Source organism: Montipora foliosa, chromosome 8 (assembly GCF_036669935.1).
Source record: "Montipora foliosa isolate CH-2021 chromosome 8, ASM3666993v2, whole genome shotgun sequence".
NCBI classification, from domain to species: domain Eukaryota; kingdom Metazoa; phylum Cnidaria; class Anthozoa; order Scleractinia; family Acroporidae; genus Montipora; species Montipora foliosa.
Window position 1 is genome coordinate 11,669,485 of NC_090876.1, and position 21,224 is coordinate 11,690,708.

Below are 21,224 nucleotides of genomic sequence, written 5' to 3' on the forward strand. Positions count from 1 at the left end.
AACTTGGTTGCATTGCGTTACTTGTCCATTTTAGTGCGCACTTTCTCATCGTCTACAAAATTCTGTCGCTTACAAAACTCGTCCTTGTCAAGATACAGTTTGCAATCATATATCATGGAAATCGGTTAACTGTATAATTCACTCTGATACCAATTTTACGATTGTCTAGTGTAGGAAACCCTGTTAAATAATTTTGTAAAAGGGAGCTGTATTTTACGCGTGCGTTGCAAATTGACACCAATCCGATCTTACGTTTTTAAAAATTTTTGTCGTGCGGTCAATTAAAATTTTCCTGTCATGTGTGGTACTGTTTGAAAGCGTTAGCTGTCTAATTTATGAATATCATAGAATTAAGTCACCATAGTTTAAGTCCGCTAAGAAAATCAAGAACGCGTTGACCAAGTCAGGAATATGTTACTTGGTGACTGTAGTCCGCGATATTTCATTGTGTACAAAATTCTGTCGCCTATAAAACTCGTTACTTTCAAGATACAAGATGCAAAGATATATCATTCAAATCGCTTAACTGTGTTGTTTACAGTGACACCAATTTCAACACTGTCCAATGTACGAAACCGAGTTTAGTAATTTTGAAAGATGCAGGTATATTTAACATGCGTGCTTTGGCAGTCTGCGAATTGCCAATGTTTACAAAATTCTGTGGCTTATAAAACTCGATCCTTTCAAGATACAGGTTTCAAACATCTATAACTGAAATCGCTTAATTGTCTAGTTTTCAATGATACCACATTCAAGGTTGTGCCATATACGAAACCGTGTTAAATCTCTTTTTAAGGAGACAGCTATATTTAACATACGTGCTTTGCAAATTTACTTGAATCCGATAACACGGGTTCAAAAATTTTTATCGGACGCTTGATTCAAGTTTTCCTTTCATGTTTGGTACTGTTGTAGAGCTCTATCTGCCTACTCTATCACCGAATCAGAATTAAGTCAACATGTTTTAATCCCGCAACGGAAACCGAGAATGCGTTTATTAAAGTCAGAGAGATCGTACTTATCGACTATAGTCTTCCATTTGCCATTCTGTACAAAATCCTGTCGGTTACATAACTCGTTCCTTCCAAGATACAGGTTTCAAAACATAAGTCATTGTAATCGGTTAACTCTGTAGGCAACAAGTCACGTTCGTCCACAAAATGTATATTTGCGATTGTCTCTCAACATCCTCCGCCATTTTTGTTTGATGGTAAATCGCGAACGACGCGAATCATTGCGTGGGAATTCGCTCAGCTGTCAACATTAGTAAAAATGAGGACATGTGATTGGCTATCAGTTAACCCTCGTGGGAATACCGGATCTGGCAGGACATCTAAAAATAACTTAAGAGGGATTACGATGGGAATAGGGCCAGTATGAGGGATTACTTCTCTTACCTTCATAATCTCTTGGTTCACAGTATTTCAGTGGGTTTTTTTTTATGTTACAATATCTTGGTAAATATCCATGAGTGAAAGATATATATGAAATACGTCATATATTGCACTGCGGGTATGAAATCAAATGAAACCATGTTGTCTCGCAGTGATGAGCGCAAATTTCTATTGCGTCGAGAAGCCTGAAAATTTTTCAGGACTTCAACGGGATTTGAGCCCGCGACCTCGCGATACCGGTGCGATGCTCTAACCAACTGAGCTATGAAGCCACTGACTGACGTTGGGAGCTGGTCACTTCTGAGTTCACAACTTCCCGTGATAAGTAATTATGAGTGAAAGATATATATGAAATGCGTCATATATTGCACTGAAGTCCTGAAAAATTTTCAGGCTTCTCGACGAAATAGAAATTTGCGCTCATCACTGCGAGACAACATGGTTTCATTTGATCTTGGTAAATATCCAGTTTCAATTCCGTAGTCCGAAGTCCACAGTCCATATTCCGTAACCCAAATGATAGGGTTAAGTGCGATCGTGGATATTTTTACTGGGTTGCCTATGGCAAACCAGTCAAGATCTGTGTTTGATTTCGTGTTTTTTTTATTTTTTTTATTCCGTGTCGGGAAAAGTCTTGCCTATCAGTCCCCTGCTAAGTGGTGTCTTTGTGTATAGAGTCTTTTGTGCGTATTTTGTTAGCTTTGTGGGGACTGGGGTAATGTGTAGATTTCCCTGGTGAACACAGGAGAACAATTAATTATTAAACCTTCAATGGCGTTGAAAGTCATTGTAACGCAAATGGCGTTTTAGTGGAAAAAATATACCTTTATGAGATGAAAAATGGAACGTCAATTGGAGTAATGAAACGGGCGGGGAAAATAAATATCTGGAATCTTAAAAGCGACGAGGAATGGTCTTCGACAACGGTTGCAGTCCGATATGAGAAAGTGTGCGTTGTTTCTAATCTTATTTTATAAACTGTGCTGGTATGTAGAACACTGACAGTAAGTGGGAAATTTAGTATGGGTGTAAAAGGAATCGAACGTCTTGAATGTATCACAGTGTTTACCGAAGTGGCATCTCATTTGTCTGGCAATTTGCATTTAATTTGTAGTCAAGCTGTATAGTTTTCAGGTAAAAAAATAATTGAAAATGTGACAGTGAAGAATTATTGGAAAGAAAGCTTGTTGTCTATTTTGTGCTTCGGAAAAGGTTCTTTAGGAAAGAGTTTAATCTTGAACTGAGAAATTTATTCATTTGCATATCGTATGGTTTGTGAGACGGATTGTTTCTTGTTTGCACGCACGCAATTGGAATAGGAAGGGTTTTGTTTGTCTCCAATAGCAAATATGTTGTTAGTTTCAATAAATTTCACGCTGGAAAGGTTTTTGTGAGATGTTTCAACCGTTGTGATTCATTGTGCTGTGTAATATTCGAGCTTAACTAATTTGCATTCGTGAGTTGAAATTTAAGTTAATGCGCATTAAGATGATAGGCATTTGTAGCCGTGATCTTTCTGGCAAATGATTACATCTAGCGATTGTTTTTAAAGGTCAGAAAAAGATTTTAGTATAGTCACTGTAGCGTAAAATGCAATGAAGTTATTGTTAACTTTAGAAAGCAACAATATTTCTTTAACTTTCTTAAAGAGAGAGATTTCGCACAAATTTTATTTTAAGCTATTCACTTGAAATATTATTTCTCGCCATTGGCTTCGTTTGTGTGATCATTTACTGGTCTCGACATTTAGGAGGTAGTTGTTTGGTTCTATACGCGTAGGAATAAAACGACCAAGAATACGCGAATTTTAGTGGGTGTGCGATAGCAACACGAGACAGGAGTCGAGACCAATTCTAAGATTCTAACGATAGACAGATATCAACCAAGCCCTCCTGAAATAAACGAAGACGGGAAAAGAACGATTAGTTTTTTCTGTGAATTTATTCCACTAAGAGGATCGAAGTTGTCATGTTTTGATTGGGCAGCTCACGGACGTCCTTCTGAGGAAACAGGTTGTTAAAATAGCTAATTGTGATTGGAGAATTTCGATCCTAAGTATAATAAGTATAATAACGTCTTGTTGACAGGCACAATCACATAATTGAGTGATCATACTATCATTCTTTTGCGCGATCAAGTTGTGTGTGAAGCCCGTGACAGTATGTCGTTTGTGACCATATTGCTTTTTGCTGTATTAAGGTTCTTCCTCGGAACGCTCAAACTACTCACTTATGCACATGCCGTTTGCGGTAGACCCACAGTAAAAGATGCGGTTGAGCGATTGTTTTGGCCCGGGTTGGTCCGCAAACTGAAAGAAAGCTATATTGAGAACAAATGTGTACTAAATGAGCAAATATGTGAAAATCATGATATGAACTACACTGATATGAACTGCATTGAAACCAAATGCCAAACGAGAGAAACATAGAACTGTGAAAGTTTCCTAGAGAAGAAAGTTCCAGATGTCAAAGTTAGTGCTAGCGGTATCGAGTCGCAGAGATGTACGCCTAGCCGAATGCATTTAGTTAAATTTCTGAAAAAGGTGAATTTTCTGTCTATTTGTATAATCATGGCTTTTTGTTTTCTGGTATTACTGAATTCATTTGTATTTGGAGCTGTAACGCTATTTCATGTGCAATTATTTGCATCGTGTGCAGTGATCGTCACTAGTGTTGTTGTTAGCATTTTTTACCATAGTTGGTGTAGCGTTTTGTGCTTGAATGAAGCTATTCTGAATGCTTTCAATGACTGTGGCCAATTTGAGAAAGACGCATCGGTATCTGTTGTTGTCAATGTCGAGAATAAACGATTGACAACTTTCATCTTGTTACTGGGTTGCCGTATGGCAATCCCAGTCAGAAATTTGGTAGATTTTTCCGTTTTATTTTTATTTTCCGTGTCGGTAAAAGTCTTGAGGTTCGTAAACATCACCTTGAGATGATCACATTCAGATTTCAAAGACTCCCATGTGGACTACAGGTGGAACGCACGATTTAACATGGTCTTGAGTAGCGATTTCTTGTACTTTTATCGACATGGCTTTGGTGGTGAAGCAGTAGGCCAGTGTTAGTTGGTTTACGATAAACATTAAAGTCTTGCCTGTCACTTCCCTGGTAAGTGGTGTCTTTGGGCATAGAGCCTTCTGCGCATATTTTCTTAGGATCGAGAGGGTAGTGGAAATGCGTAGATTTCTCTGGTGGACACAGTAGAATCATTAACTTAGCCCGCAATGGCGTCGAAAGTCATGTAAGGCGAATGGCGTTTTAGTGGATCCTTAAACAAATTATACCCTTATGGAGCTCAATAATGGAAAGTCAGTTGGATAAACTAGGCAGGCAGCGAAAAACAAACTCCTGGAATCTTAAAAGCGACGAGTAATGGACTTCGACAACAATCTATCGCCCGTCGAGCCGAAATCAAAGTGAGCTGTTTTTCAAATACTTTACCAAGTGTGCTGTTATGTAGAACACTGAAACCAAATGGAAAATTGTCTGGTAACTTATGGGTTCAACGAAGACACAGAACGAATCGAACACCTTACGTGGATCTGTGATCAACTCTGCACAGTCTTCAGTAAAAACATAATTGGAAATGTGACAGCCAAGAATTATTTGAAAGAAAGCTTGTCGTCTATTTTGTGCTTCATTATTCAAGGCAAAGGTTCTTCATGGAAATGGTTTGATCCTGAAATTTTGTTTGTTGTGATATTAGTTATATTGCGCATATTGACACGATTGAGTTTCTTGTCTTCACGCACGCAATGAAAAAGGAAGAGGTTTTCGCCTCTAAGAGCAAATATGTTGTTTGTTTCAATACATTTTTCGCTGGAAAAGGATTCTGTGGTATTTTCAGCCTTTGTGAATTATAATATCATGTTGTGTATTGAATTTTCGAGCTTAAGGTTGAAATGTGATATGGGAGAATTTTTTTAGTATTGCTCTGTAAGCAGGAAGGGTTCACAGGCCTGTTGGAAGCGTGCTTGAGTTTCAACAAAATGATGCCCAAAATCAGTGAAAAATTGTGACGCCGATGAATAATAAAGTAGCTGCTATTTCCAAAATGATTGAATTACCTGGTGATAAATAACGTCGTACGCGTCTTGGAGAGTAAATTTTGACTTTGCATAAACAAATGGTTAACCTTTTAAGAGTTGGGCGATTGTGATCTTTGTTTGGACTTCGCTCATTTATTGTCAAACTTTAGAACACTTGACAAAAAAAGAAACTTACAAAAACCCGGTATCTTGCCATCATTTGACACATATGCTTCACTGTTTGGCGAGTAAACATGCCGCGGTAACTTAATCACGGCGCCCGCTGAATTCCGGCCATGTCACTTTCGATTTTGCGATTTATTTGAACGTAGCAAAAATCTCCCAAAATGTTTGTCGCTGATCGTAACTTTTATGTTCTATATTCACGGTTCAAAATTAATGTTGTTTTCATGTTGCAAATATTTTATTCTCGATCGACCGTCCCGGAAACTTCCTTCTGCTCTGCCTAAAAACTGTGTATCAATAGTTATTAACTTTTGCATCAATATTTGTTTTTCCATAAAGCAAGCTAACAAAATCTGTACCTTGCTCAGTTCGCATTTGTTAGCGTTAATAGTATTTTCGGTCCAATGCTTCTGTTTTATGAGGGGTATATTGTTTTGGTCTCCCATCAAGGCACTAACCCCGCCGGACAGGGGCTAACTTAAGTAAACCAAAGCTGTCAGATGCTCAGAGGGCACGCTTAAACTAGTGGTGAAAGAAGCTGTGAGAGAGCTTGAAAATTATCAACACGTCAGCCCAGAAGCATATGTTTCTCTTTTCCCATTTATTTCCTTCAATCTTTCTGGGCTCAGTACTTTGCCAGTAACCACATGTCTTCTCAGGCTATTTACCCAAGACTTCTACCATGGCACTACAATGATAGACAATACCAAAACAAGATCGTGCACTGTTAGAGCTACATATTATGTAAGGACAACTTGAATCTCCTGGAAGACAACACACAGCTCAGTTGACATTTTATATGGAATAATCGCTGTGTTACTTCACTACCACACGTAAGCAATGCGTGTCTATTTTTCCTCAGGAGGACAGCAAATTTCTTCTTTCTACAAATGATTAATTAATAGGCCGGTAGCCAGGTTGTTAACCTCAGAAAAGGATCTGTTTCCTGGTACGAACGTGTGAGGACCTGTGAGCAAAAGGGCCTCTGCTGATAAGACTTCTGGGTGACCCATTAAATGGTCTTAATGACCCCCCAACTTGAAAAAATCTTTTCTGGAACGGTGCACGTACCACAGGCAACCCAGTGTACCCTCACGGAGGGTCCTGTTTACGGTTAAAACTGTTCTTAACGGCATTGATTCCAAACAAAACCAGAAAATAGATGCTTTGCAAGTCTCTACAATGATATTTATAAAGATCTAATACTTTGTCTTAACAATACTGGAAGACTTATAAAATTACTATATCTGTTACAGAGTCATACGATAACACAAAAACTCGTTTCCGGTCACGAACACAATTCTTTAATACATATTTCCCCATTAATATGTCAAGTAGTCTTCTGTGGTTTAGTGGTCATCGCGATTGCCTCTGAACGAAGAGATACCGAGTTCAAATCCCACTTGAACTGCCTTTTACGAGAGAGAGAAGTCTTACGCATGCAGCCAGACCGCGACCCGAAAAAAAGTAAATAAGTAAAGGCTCCATGAGCGTACACTGGGTTGCCCGTTGTACGTGTTACACAAAAACATAAGGCACTGAGTTGGGTGGTATTGAACTGCAGCATTCCAGTTAAATTTTTCAAGTGGAGGGTCATTAAGACCATTTGAGGGATCACCCAGATGTCGTGCCAGCAGAAGCCCTTTGGCTTACACGTTTAATTATTTTGTAATGTCCTATCCTATTTTGAGGTCTTTTAGTTTTTTAAGCTTTGGTAATAAATTCAGTTTAAAGATAACAAAACGCGCTCTTGAGTAAAACTCACTTGTTTCTTCTTTAAATAGTCTGCAAAAAAAACTAAATGCAAATTGCTCTGACGGACGTTTTCCTGCATGTTATGCGTTTATTGCACACACTAAGGAAGGACTGAAGATGTTGTTTCCGCTTCATAACTCCTCTTCTTTTAATCTGATGCCAGGTCAAAAAATTTTTTGGCTTTACAGTTGCACCAGAAAGTACCGTAAAAGCCGGGAGTTAACAGTAAAAGGCAAGCCAAAAGACAGATGAAGAAAAACATAACATAGTTTTTCATATAACTCTGAATCGAATTGTCATCGAAAGATTAATGACAATCGATCGTAAAAGTACTAAAATTTCTGCAGTCTCTTACTTCTATGAATCAAGGGGAGGGTCATGATGTTCTGTCAAAAGTTCTGAGTAAATCGATCATGTGCTAGGCAACCATAAAGGTGCACGTGATCACCTTGTGTCAACTGGATGAACTACGGGAAAGAATGTTAGGGCTTGTTTACAAGGAGGTGGGGTAAGCCCGCCTGTCGATATGAACTCGTATTTTTTCAGTCTTGCATTTACATGACAGGTGAGGTAACCCGGCCGCCGAGGCGGGTTGTCCGGTCTGCCAGACCGTGTAACCCGCCCATCTGGGGTCGCGTTTTGTCATGTAAACGCTTGAAGGTGGGGTAACCCGCCAATCCGGGATCGGTTCGTGTCACGATATACTGCCTTTGGCGGAGGCGTTGCAGCATTAAAAGTGATAGTAAGAAGCCACATTACTGAAACGTGGAAGCAAGAGTAGCTAGTGAGAGTAAAAATCATTAACCGCCAAAATGCGTCCTTCACCCGCCATTTGCCTGTTTACGTAACTAGCGACCACGCAGTAGCCTCGAGAAAGGTCACCCAGGACCCCGGGGTGGTAAGATTGCATGTAAACTCAAGCCTTTTTCCAAGCCACCTAGGCGGGTTACCCTACCTACCGGAGTTAACCCACCTCAATGTTGTAAACAGGCCCTTAATCGTTCGCCGTTTTCAGAGTAAAACAACGTACTTTTTAGCCAAGAAACTTCAGTCTTTGTGTTTTTAATTTTGTTGTAAGATCTAACTGAATATTAATTATTTTACAGTTTATCTGTCGGGTCAGGAAGCCTTCTGTGTCGGGCTCCTAGGAAACGTATCTATTTTGACTTCAGGGTGAACTATTTACACAATCATGAGGTTGCGCGACCAATCAAAACCGAGTTTGTAACTGAAAATCTAAACATCTCTGAGATACAAAAACAGACGCGAATTATCGTAAATCATAATGCTGAAAAGCACAAAAGCAAAGGAAATGGTTACTAAATATAAAGTTTTTCACTATCTGAATGCTTTTGGGTAGTAAAAGCGCTACATTGTTGAACAATCTTCGTTTTAAAGGAGCTATGTCACGGAAAATAATTTAAAATTGATGACACTCAAAATTCCCAAAAGCATGAGTAATGTAAGTCGTAGCAATAACCTGGATTAACCAGAAACTTAAAAAAATATTGTTGGCTTCCCAAATAAATTTCATGTTACACTATAATGACAAAACAGATCTTCTTCTGAGGTTAAAAACCTATTAATCATCTGTCAGAAAGAAAAACTTCCTGTCATCTTTATAAAAAATCTTCGCGTATCACATTTCAACCCATGTATGCAAATTTGTTAAGCTCGAATATTACACAACATGATGAATCCATGATGAATGAAAGACCGGAAATCTCACAAAACCTTTCGCAGCGAAAAATGTATTGAAACAAACAACATATTTGCTATTAGAGGCAAAAAAGCCTTCCTATTTCATTGCGTGGGTGAGAACAAGAAACCCAATCGTGTCAAATTACCATATGCAACAAATTAACATTTCAGGATCAAACCCTTCCCTGAAGAACCGTATCCTTGAATAATGAAGCACAAATAGAAAAAGACTTTCTTTCAAAAATTCTTGGCTATCACATTTCCAATAATTTTTTTACTTGAAGTTGTGCAGAGTTGAGCACGAAATAAATATAAGAAGAATTAGTGAAATTTCCAATTGTTACCGGAAGACTGTGCAGAGTTGAGTGCAAATAAACGTAAACTGTCTGACAATCCACTTAATGTGATCGATTCCTTCTCTGTCTTTGTTAAATCCATAAGTTACCAATCAGTGTTGTACATAACATCACACTTGGTAAAATATTAGAAATACAGCTCACTTTGATTTCGGCTCGATGGGCGATAGATTGTTGTCAAAGTCCATTACTCGTCGCTTTTAAGATTCCAGAGAGTGACAGGAAAACCTTTTCCCGACACGGAAAAAAAGAAAACAGATAAATTTCACCCATTTTCCGACTGGTTTGCCATACTGGCAACCCAGTAAAGAATTATTCAGTCCAAAACCGGAGTCGAAAACTATAAAAATGCTTAAAATTGCTCTCAAAATGTCTTGTCAAACGAATACGAGGTGCGGAATCAAAATATAACGAGAACCCTACCCTAGTGGTTTAATGTTTGTCAAGGAGTGCCACGTGACCAGCCACAACCAGGGTCTCTTTCCTCAACGACAAGGGAGGCAGAGAGGAGAGACCCTAGAAACGAGGTTGATCTTCAAGCGCCAACGGCCAAACTGCGTTTTGGCTTCCATCAATCAAACTTCCGATGCCAACCACAGATGACGAAATCAATTGATGGGTGAAAACCCACCAATCAGCATCTTTGGTTCCCAAGGTACATTCATATATTCGAACTCGACACCGATGGAATCTGTACGAATCTTTTGACTGAAGAATTTCTAAAAAGATATCATAATGGTTTTCGAACTGTGAACTAAACAAAAACTCCAATTCACTCTCTGGAGGCGGAGTCGATCTTCCCGGTTCGGAAATTTGATTGATGAATTCTCACACCTCAGGCCTTCCTTTATGGGCTTTAATACCGGTATATTGTTGCATAGCAGCCATGCTGGCCAGCTCCAGGAACAATAAAATAATAACATACCCCAAGCCTAGAGTTTGGTGGTACAGGAAAACCTCAGAACTCAAAATGGCTGCCTGTGATAAAGGCATATTAGCACTCGGATTCTTCACATGTACCCATACAATTAAAACTGCGTACAAGCTAACCACTACAAAAGAGTCTGCACATTTGCTTTTAAGATGCATCTACTAATGAAAATACATCAGACTACACATACATGTAGTCTAATCTATGGTCTTCTGCACACCTTTCACATAACATGTAAACCCAGACTTCAAATCCAACTAATGATTAGTTTTTGTCAGTTTTACTGTAACCTACTGTATCATTATTAATACTATCCAAAGCAACATCTTGCAAACTACTAAAAACAGAAACCAACAAGGTAAATCAAAATCTCTGTTTTCTGTAAGGTCTACCACAGTGATTGACGGCAAAGAAAAACAAACACTCATTGAGATATGATTTGACATGTTTTTTTTCTCAGCAGTACATCATCAATAAGTAGGATAGGGTACACCAATCAAAAGTGATCTCAAACACTTTACGGTGTGATAAATCTATATTTTGGAACCTTCTGGATGAGAACATTCTGTTGTAAGTAATGATGTTGAGTCAGTTTCCAGAACATTCTAGATTACATGAACTTGAAGACTGCTAAGTTTATGCTTACTAGTGAAAGTTATGGAAAATTCGAGAATGATGCGATGTCTATATTTAGTAATGATGTCTATATTTAGTAACACAAGTGTAAGATGTAATTAGCTATATTTAGAACACTTAGTATATATTGAAGCAGTTGAGTTGTTGTTGTTGTCAGTTAGTTGTGCATAGAGATTTGTTACTAGAGTAGTTGTTACAAGATCCAGGGAGAAGTCTTAAGGAGGAATAAAGAGTCTAGACGTGAAATTAGTGTGGAGACCTTTTGTGAAGTGTCTAGTCCGTGACATGGATCCTAAGGGAAAAGAGAAACATAGAGCAAGCCATACACATTAGTGTATGACATTTTCTTAATTTCAATGCAAACTGCATGCAAAAAAAATGGAAACCTCATACCACGAACAAGGTTGATTATCTGGACGAGAAGGGCATCACTTTGTTTGGTCCAACTGTATTCCTGCTCATATAATGTGCGTAAAATGTCACCCTCCTTGAGCCGAATTCGCCTCTCTTTATCCCAGATGTTCTTGATGGCAGTAGCCCATACCTCGGGTTTCTCTGAGTCAATGAGAAATGATGAGCCAAATGGTACTTTGCTTAGGGATTCCCCAAATCCAGAGTTTTTGCTGACAAGAACTGGCAGACCAGCTGACAAGGCCTCAAGACCAGTCAACCCAAAGCCTTCAGTTCTAGAAGGCATGACTACTAGATCTACCTCACAAAACAATTTCCTTAAGCTTTCTCTGCACTTGATGTAGCCTCTAACCTTCAGGCAATTAGCTGGTAGATCGCACTCCAGGAACGACTGTTTTATCTCCTGATATTTTCCATCAGGTGCTCCAACAAAGATAAGATGAGTGCCAGCAAGTGAGGCAACAGCCTTTCCTGCAATGTCCAATCCCTTTAACTGAAAATCTTCTGCATCACCGCGGCCAAACACCAAAACAGTGCAGTCTTTTCTTTCCTCAAGGCCTTGATCAACACTGAGAAATTCTTCAAAAATACCAGGAGTAAAGTCAAAAATTGTCTCATGGTTTTTACAAGATTGAAGATATCTACGGAAAGACTTGGCTAACTTGGGTCCAATTGTTACCACAAAGTCAGCTTCTTCACAAAGCTTGACTTCAATATAGTGCTTTTCTTGACCCTTGGAAATTGGATTTGGGTAGGATTTAAACATTCCCAGCTCCTCTGGATCTGTATGCACCACTTGCACCCATTTGCATTTGCAAAAATCTCTTATCACTTGTGCCTGACGACCAAGTTTCGCTCCATGACCAATGACCACCTCGATTTGCAGATCATCTGGTGGAAAGCTAAGTAACTCCAGATCTTCAAAACCAATAAACTTTTTTGCTTCAACAATCTTTATGTTGTGGCTGAGGGCTTCTTTCTTGTCCCCTTCACTGCATTGTGGCACAAGGAAAGTGATTTCCACTTCAGAGAATTTTGCCAACTGAACTGCTAACTTTCTGTTTATGGTGGAAAGTCCGCCCTTACTCGATCCCCATTCAGAAGCCAAAATAGTGACTTTAACTTTACCAGATCCGTCAGCTTCGTTGTGCCCTTGATATTCTTGTGAAACAGAAGCCATAATCTGCAGTGCACGACACCTGCAACTGAAAGACATATAGGGATACTGTTGTGACAAAACTTGCCTAATCTTGGGACACTATACTATAAAGTGTGACAAATCTTCCCAGGAAAGGCATGTAAAACTTCTGGTTAAGACAGAGAAAAGAAAGTATTCTGAGAGACACAAGAGAGGCCACAGGGATCCTTACAGAATCTTTGGTCATTAATTTTATGATTGACATATGACTGTCAAAGACTGGAGGCAGCATGGCCAAGTGTTTAGGGCGACAGACTTTTACTCTGGAGGTCCCAGTTTCAGTCTTGCCTCTGACCACTATCTGGAGTTTTTCTCAGTAGTCCTTGATTCAACTCCTTCCCTGCATTTGTAAATAGCTAACTGGTGTGTCTTTAATAGCCAGTTGGGATTGTTAACATTGTTTCTTTCATTTGTATCATTTGTTTCATTGGTTCTGAAAAGCTTCTCACGGGAATTAGTCAATTATGTAAACACGCACGCAATCATTCACTCCGCACTCATGCATGCATGCATCCAGCATGCACTCAGTCATTAATTTTATTTATCCAATATTTAAATATAATGTACATGTATGTATTCTGTATTGCCAGAACACTTGTGGGAAGTTATACGCAAGATGATGTAGAAATCGGATCAGTTTATTAGTGAAGGGTTGATAGAATGTGTCTTATGCAGAATGAAGGTCACAGCAAAAGGAAAGGTGCTTACAAAGCAGGATTGTAAAAGGCACTAAAAATCACACATATTTACTAATATTAACTTTATTTCTACTGTAAATACATTTTAAATTAGAGACTATCAGTGAGATTGGAATACAAGTAGCACTTAATTTTTTTTTCGCAAATTGAGCAAGTGCACTCTGGAGAATTCCATCCTTGTAGTGGTAACCATTCTAAAGTTCCCTAGTAACAATACTGGAAGCTACAGAAATCACTAAACAAAAATAATTATGTAATTTTAAAAGTGTAAAAGTGCAAATTGCAATTTATCTGCTGAAATTTGGTTTGTGTCCAGAACCTTTAAAAGCATATCAAAGTCAAATATGCACAAAATAATTCATAAATTAATAATTCATAAATCAACCTGCTGAATAGCCAATTATTGTTACAGTGGCCAATGTCATATGTTGTTAGGAAAAACAAAGATTTTGAAAAACAGGCTAGTAGACAGTGCTCTCATATGAACTTGAGTATCAACATGTTTTTTCAACGGATTTTATATTGAGGCCAGATCTTGGAACAGACCAATTAACCTGGCTGATCCACTGATGGTCACGTAAATCATAAGGCAATGGTATTTCTTAGTTCTAGACAAAGTTCAGTTCTCAAGTTACTTGGGGGGACCAGCTGCAGTATTTGTTTTTAATTTATAACTTGCATTTAGTTAGTTATAAGTCTTATTTTGTAGCACAAATAAATGTTGTTGTTTGGACCTTCGTCAGCACAAAATGCAGACTGCAGACCGGGTACAATATGCAGACCAGAGACAAAATGCAGACTGCATATTTGGAAATGAACTTATTTGAGAAACCATTGGGTGTTTGATGGAATCGCAGGTGGCCCAGACTCCTAATTTGAATGCTCAGTTAATGTAACGATTTGTGGGGTTTATGTGGGAAACATGAAATGCCCAAAAAAATAATTGGCTTATCCTAGTTTACAGAGAAGCAAAAAAAAACCGGTGGAAAAACACCTACACATCAAAACTCTTAAATGGTCGTGCAAAGTAGGTTGCAGGATAAACCAAAGTACTTGGTGGTATATCGCCGACAGCCACCTTGTATTGAACCTCTGCTTATCCTAGTTTTATACAGCGAAGAAAATAAAATAAATAAACCTACTTTTACTGCAACTTGTGTCCTTGTGTTGATTTGAGGCGTTTTGAAATTTGCTCCTATCCTTCATTAAAAGAGAACAAGGCTGAAGACCTGTAACCTCTGAAGCCAGTGATCACTCCAAGATCTAGGACGGTTTAAGCCGCCGTCATTGTTTTACGTTTTGGAAAGTAACCAAAACCCTCAATTTGGCTAACCCTAGGCCTAGGGTTAGCCAAATTGAGGGTTTGGGTTGTTTTCACAAAGGCAAAACAATGACCTGCAATGAGAGACCTGTGGAATGTGACCTATGTTCTAAACCCGCCATTCGCACGACCATTTGAAAGGTTTGCTGTGTAGGTGTTTTTCCACCATTTTCTATCATGAAAATAAAATCACTTTACTTGCTTAACTGAATTCTGAATTATGGAGTTTTCTTCTCAAAAAAAAAAAAAAAAATTGTCAATTTACATGACATTCTGCCTATAATGTATTTAAGTACTGATAAGGCAGCAATTTCTTTCAAAAATGACTATCATTGTAGTGTTTTATTGCCTAATTTCCATTGCCTTTTAGAGGGAAACACCTTTAGGAAAATGCTGGAAATGGCATTTCCAAACTTGCAGTGGTTGAACATGCCCCCAAACCCCCCTAGAGGATCATACCTTCGGCGCTCGGGATTCCACATCCGTCTACTTGGGTTGTCCACATTATGCTCACAATTTTCACAATTATGCTAATTCTTTATGCTCAATTTTCCCCCGGATCACTTATTTTTTACATAAAAATAAAAGTCCCAAACTCCCAGTCGCCCCAAGTGGCCACGTCCGTTTCCCGTGGTGAAGTCTGGGGCTGTCGATTATCACGTAAACTTCACCACAGAAAAACGGAATCCTAATAGGCCACTTCGGAAAATACCATAATACTCTTTGTGTGTCCACCCACATTTTGCATAAGCATTGTTTCCAGTTTGTCTTGTGACTTACAATGGTCCCAAGAGAAAACAAAAACAACACTTATGTAAAAGTTGGTGGGACATGCAAAAGGTATTATGGTATTATCCCAAGTGGCCTATTTCGAGATTGTACCAGTAATTCCGATGTATTTATTTATTTATTTTCGAGATTTTGACATATTTCCGGGAATTTGTCTTACTATTATGCTGGCGTGATGCTCATGCCTCACTATTATGCTCAAAATGGCTTAACTGCAGAATACCCCGCCACTCGAACTATATTCCACGTAGCCGGCTATGGGGTACGCGGTACCCAGAAATAGGAATGCACAATACTGTAGAATACCCCGCCACTTGGACTAAATTCCAAGTGAACTAAATTTCAAAATGGTGCTGCAATGTTATATGTGCTGGCTACGCGGTACTCGGTACGCCGTGACATTCCTCGTTCTTAAAGCGTCAAAGCCTAAGTAATTCGACAGACAAGAAATTGTGGAACTGTGGACTCGGAAGAGCGTTCTATAAACAAATGAATTAAAAATGGCGCAGCAATGTTATATGTGCTGGCTACGCGGTACGCAGCACGCTGTGATAATTAATAAAGACACAGTATTGTGCATTCCTCGTTCTTTAAGCATCAAAGTCTAAGTAATTCGACAGACAAGAGACTGTGGAACTGTGGACTCGGAAGAGCGCGCGTCACCAGTATTGACAACGTGAAAACATGACAACAGAGATCTTGTGAAGAATATAGCACTCGTTTCCTGATTAACCCTAAGCGTTCGTTTCAGAAATTAGCCCTAAGAGCTCTTTACAAATTTAATATTTCATTTCACGGTTCGCTTAAACTACGCTTTTTAACACGATCGTGTGATGAATATAGCACTCGTTTACTGATTAAGCCTAAGCACTCGTTTCAGTGATTAGGCTTAAGCACTCTTTTAAAATTTTAGCTTTCATTTTACGGTTCGGTTAACTAGACTTTTTACCAAGACCTTGAGAAGAATATAGCAGTCGTTTACTGATTAAGCCTAAGCACTCGTTTCAGTGATTAAGCCTAAGCACTCTTTTAAAATTTTAGCTTTCATTTTACGGTTCGGTTAACTAGACTTTTTACCGAGACCTTGAGAAGAATATAGCACTCGTTTACTGATTAAGCCTAAGCACTCATTTCAGTGATTAGGCCTAAACACTCGTTTACAATTTTAGCTTTCATTTCTTTCTTCCTTGATCATGGAGTGATCACTGGTTTCAGAGGTTCCGAGTCTCCAGCCTTGTTGTCTTTTAATGAAGGATAGTGCTCAATTTACATGACTTTCTGCCTATAATGTATTTTACCACTAATAAGCCAGCAATTTCTCTCAAAAAAGACTATCATTGCAGTCTTTTATTGCCTTTTAGAGAGAAACACCTTTTGGAAAACGCTGCAAATGGCTTTTCCAAACTTGTTGCGGGAGAATATGCCCGCAGACCCCCCTTGAGGCTCATGCCTTCGGCGCTTGGGATTCCACAGCTGTTTACACCTACTGAAAAACTTACTGAAAACACTGGATAAGCAGAGTTTTTCGGCATTTCATGTTTGCCATGTAAACCCTACAAATCGTTTTATTAAAATTACTTATTATCTCAGCAGCGTGAAATTTGAATATTCGGAAAGAGCGTTCCCATGTCAAACCCAACTCGAGGGAGGGGGCTGGTATTACATTTTGCTGGAGGTCACTGGATACTCCGGGAGGGGCGGTCAAGACAGGGAATGTCGCTTCATCCTAGGATGATTCATGACTGGTGAAATATCGCTTTCATTATGCATGGATTTTGAAAGCATAACTGCCCGGGCATAACTGGACACTTTCTATTAGTAAAGACTACTTTTCCCGAGGGCTCCACGGTTGGGATTAATTTTGAGAATTTTAGGGTACAAAAAAATCTTGCTTGTAAGTGTAATACAATACAAAGACTTGGCTGTTTTCGTATATTACTATAAAAGGTTTGTTTAGTAGTCTGTTTTGCGCTGAACTCATGGCGACGGGAAAGTGTTTAAGGTGAGATGTTCGAATTTCATCCCGGTGCTGGGGACCGGGATGAATCATGGTCAGTCATCCCGTGTTGAAGACATTTCATTCAGCGAGCATGAAAAGATTTACAACGAAATCACCAAATACCAAGAGGAAGCTCAACCAAAGACGACTTCCGTCCCTGAGATGAAACATGTTTATGGCACCTTTTCCGAAGAAAATTTGAGTTTCTGTAAAAGTCAGCGAAACCTCTATGAATTCCGCACGTTTATGTTAAATAAAATTTGCTTGTAGTCTAGTTGGAGTTCGCATAATATCAAAAGGCCGTTTTACTTTTTGCTAATGGGCAAAAACAAGAGATGGTTATTTCCTCATTCCCTTGCCCAAAATGAGTTTTGGTCACATTTCAAGTGATTTCAGTTTGTGCGCGCTTCGATAATTGCTTTGATTCGTTATCAAAAACACAGTGGCTTATTGCTGTTTGCCTTTGGTTATAAAAGTAAAACCGCTTTTCAGATGTTTTTGATGGGCTTAAGAACGATTCTCTTTTTTGTTTCATTTATTAAACGAAAAAAAAAAAAAATTGCTATTCTACTAAAAGCAATCGCTTTGTTTAAGGTTACCCTTGAGTGAATACAAAATGATTAATCATAACTCAAAAAAACGCACGAGTCCAACAATAGACGTCGAAATTTAAGAAAAAGTCTTCTGGCGATCGTGGTTCTTTAACTCATTTCACTCACTTCGCACAAACAAAGCAGCAATATTCTTAGATATTGATCAATTCGCATACATACGATACGACGTTCTCAAGATCTCTCAAGATTACAAAGGCTAATAGCTGTCAAACAAAGTTAAAATACTACCCTTGGTTATAAAAATCAACCCGCTTTTCAACTACTTTTCATAGACTGTTTTCTATTTCATTTGATGAAGACAACAAGAGAGCGATCGACATTACATTAAAAGCAGTCGCTTCTTCTGTTATCCATGAATGAACACAAAACACAAATGATGATAACTAGAAAAACGTCCGGGTGTAATGAGTACTGATACTCGCTAAGTAATGTCGAAATTTAAAGTAAAGTCCGTCGGCGGTGGGAATTTGGTAACTCATTTTCAACACAATCGAGCACAGAGTTGCGCATCGGCACAGGTACAGCTCTCTCTTAACCACAACTCTTGCCCACTAAAGTGAAACCATCGATACTGAGCTTCATTGTTTTGAGGCGTTTTGCTGCGCGCTGTTATCAACTGATCCAAAATCGTATGAAAGAATTCAGCATTTCCAGGTTTCTTGCTTGGGGTTAATAACAATAATAATGAACCTTATTACATACTTCCAAAAAGGGCTATTTGGTCTGTACTTAGAAATAAAAACGCTTAAGACATGTTACGTCACAGAATATTTACGCTCATGCATGTCAGCATTGAAAACCCTTAAAAAGATTTAAAAGATTCTCAAAAAAAAAAAGTTTGCAGTTTGGTTTTGTTTTTTGCTCTCGTCCTCGCGCCGAGTATAGTTCGTGAACGTTTTTAACAGCGAATCATCCTTATCGTTTTCATAAATTCTTAACCAACTAGTTCCGCTGATGCACAAAACATATTGAGAGACCAAGCATACTGAAGCGCATTTTCTCCCAAAACCCTTTTTCCAAAACCATTTTCCCCCAAAACCCTTCTCCCCTAGTGCCCCTAATTTGACACTCCGACAACTTTGCGACGATTTAAAACTTATCTTCGCAGAGTCTCGGAACAATTCCTTCAGCGCAATAAACAACAAAAGGCCTTTGTTTGGACTTGTGAAGGGTAATTTGATCCACTAAAATAGGCCATTTCTTGAAACGCTGAGCATTCAAATTATGAGTTCGGGCCGCTTATGAAGGAATAAATCGTTCGACTGCAGGATGTGCATGAGTTGTCACAATTAAGTTAATATAATACATTACATAGCTCAGATGTACATAACTTAACCACGTTAACGTAAGACTTGAGCATCGTTATCGTTTACGAGAGGTTAAACACAAGTACAAATTTAGAAACCCATCAAATGATGTCGCAATCGCCAGATAATAAGAAGAAACAGTTGTCAGCAGTTTATATGCGTTCGACCGGAGATGAGATAAGGCATTCTTGCTTGTGATTTGTGCATTTTTCCTTAAATTGGAGTCACTTTTCCTAAAAAGAGAAATAAAGTTAATGATGATTCCTACCTAAATAAGTCAATCTGCCACAAACTCCGCCGCTCTGCTATCAAGTAACCACAACTTGGAAACTTTTTCCCCCGGACACTGGTTCAAGAGACGGAAGTGGGTTTGCAACGACTTCTGGGAGAATGGCGACGACAATCCCCGCCCCTCCCCGCTCGAGGGGTTATATCCCTGTGTGAGGTTGCATTGTGTTGTTGTGTTGCTTGAGTCTACGTACCTGCACTGGACCATGTATTAGTGACTTTCAAGTTCTGTTAGTTCATCCTAGCTCCAGTTTTGCAAGCTTCTGCATAATTTCTGCACGATTTTGTTGTGGAGGCGTCCTCATAAATTTGAGTTGAAGACACACCCTTGAAACTCGCCCGATATGTCTAGTGTTGGAGTTTGCCTAAAATCCGGAATCCGGAATCCGGGGTAAGAGCAAATGTTTACTCGATTGAAACTCGCTCTAAAAGCGTCTTGAAATAAATAAGTCTTTAAATGAGCCTCAAATGAGTCCACCGATGTCATTTCACGCACTGTATCAGGTAAAACATTTCAATGTTTGGGGGCGGCCATACAGAAAGCTCGATCTCCCAACGTTTTCTTGGCACGCACTCTTGGATGTTCCAGTAAAGGCCTCTATCCTTGTTAGATCTGAGCGAGTAGTTAGATTTAGATTTAATAGTAATAAGACCGCTAATATATGTTGGTGCCATACCATACATCGCCTTATAAGTAATGACTTGCTTATTTGGAGCGAACTCGAACTCCATTAACTACCTTCATCCATTCCTTCCGGTTTCCCATAATGCTCTTCAGTTCAGCAATGCTCAAACCAGTGTCATTTCGCAGCTGTTCTACATATGTTGTTGCTGGTCTTGCTCTCTTTCTTGCGCCATGCTTTGGTTCCCAGAGTAGTAGTTCACTTAACACCTCATCCTTTCTTCTCCAACAGTGTCCTATAAAGCGCAGTCTCCTGATCTTCAGTGTATCTGTAATCTTAGGAAGGTTGCCGTACAGTTCTAAAACCTAAAAAAAATTGTTCTGAAGTGCACAGGCAGCCAGTGTAGTTGGAAAAGCACCGGTGAAATATGATCAAAGCGTGAGGTATTACAAATAAGGCGCGCGGCGGTATTTTAAACACGTAACTCTGACAGTTGAATTTGTGGCAAACCATATAACAAACTGTTACAATAATCTATTCTACTCGTGACCAATGCATGTACTAATAATTTCGTAGATTCAAATGATAAAGATTTCCTTATCCCCTAATATTATGTAAATAAAAATAAGAAGCACTACATATTTGATTGATGTTTGTAATCATACTCAGCTGCTGGTCAAACCAACAGCCCAAATTCTTGGATTCTTGACCACCATGATCACCCACAGCAAGAAGTACATCACACAGTTTATCCAACTGCTGTCTAGTGCCGATCAGTAGATATTCAGTGTAATCGTCATAAAGCTTGAGCCGGTCCAACAACAACCATTGACGAAGATCCTCTGTGCACCACTGCATTGCAGTAACTGCATTGTCGTGACTTGCATGTGAATCAGGTCTAAACGATAAGTACAGCTGTGTATCGTCTGCGTAACAATGAACATCAGGCAGATGACAACTTATGATCTCAAAACCTTTGAAGCG

General features: G+C 39.0%; 1 protein-coding gene across 2 annotated transcripts in view; it reads right to left on the reverse strand.

The window, feature by feature from the left end:
- Positions 1 to 19,668, reverse strand: part of LOC137968094 (uncharacterized) — a 42,390-nt gene extending 22,722 nt beyond the window's left edge. For both annotated transcript variants that reach the window (XM_068814720.1, XM_068814721.1), the window contains exons 1-2: positions 19,598 to 19,668; positions 11,386 to 12,608 (exon numbers count right to left, since the gene is read on the reverse strand). In XM_068814720.1, the coding sequence (XP_068670821.1) occupies positions 11,386 to 12,583 (1,198 nt within the window). In that variant the 5' untranslated portion in view covers positions 12,584 to 12,608; positions 19,598 to 19,668. The remainder of the gene's footprint in view (positions 1 to 11,385; positions 12,609 to 19,597) is intronic.
- Positions 19,669 to 21,224: the final 1,556 nt, after the last annotated feature.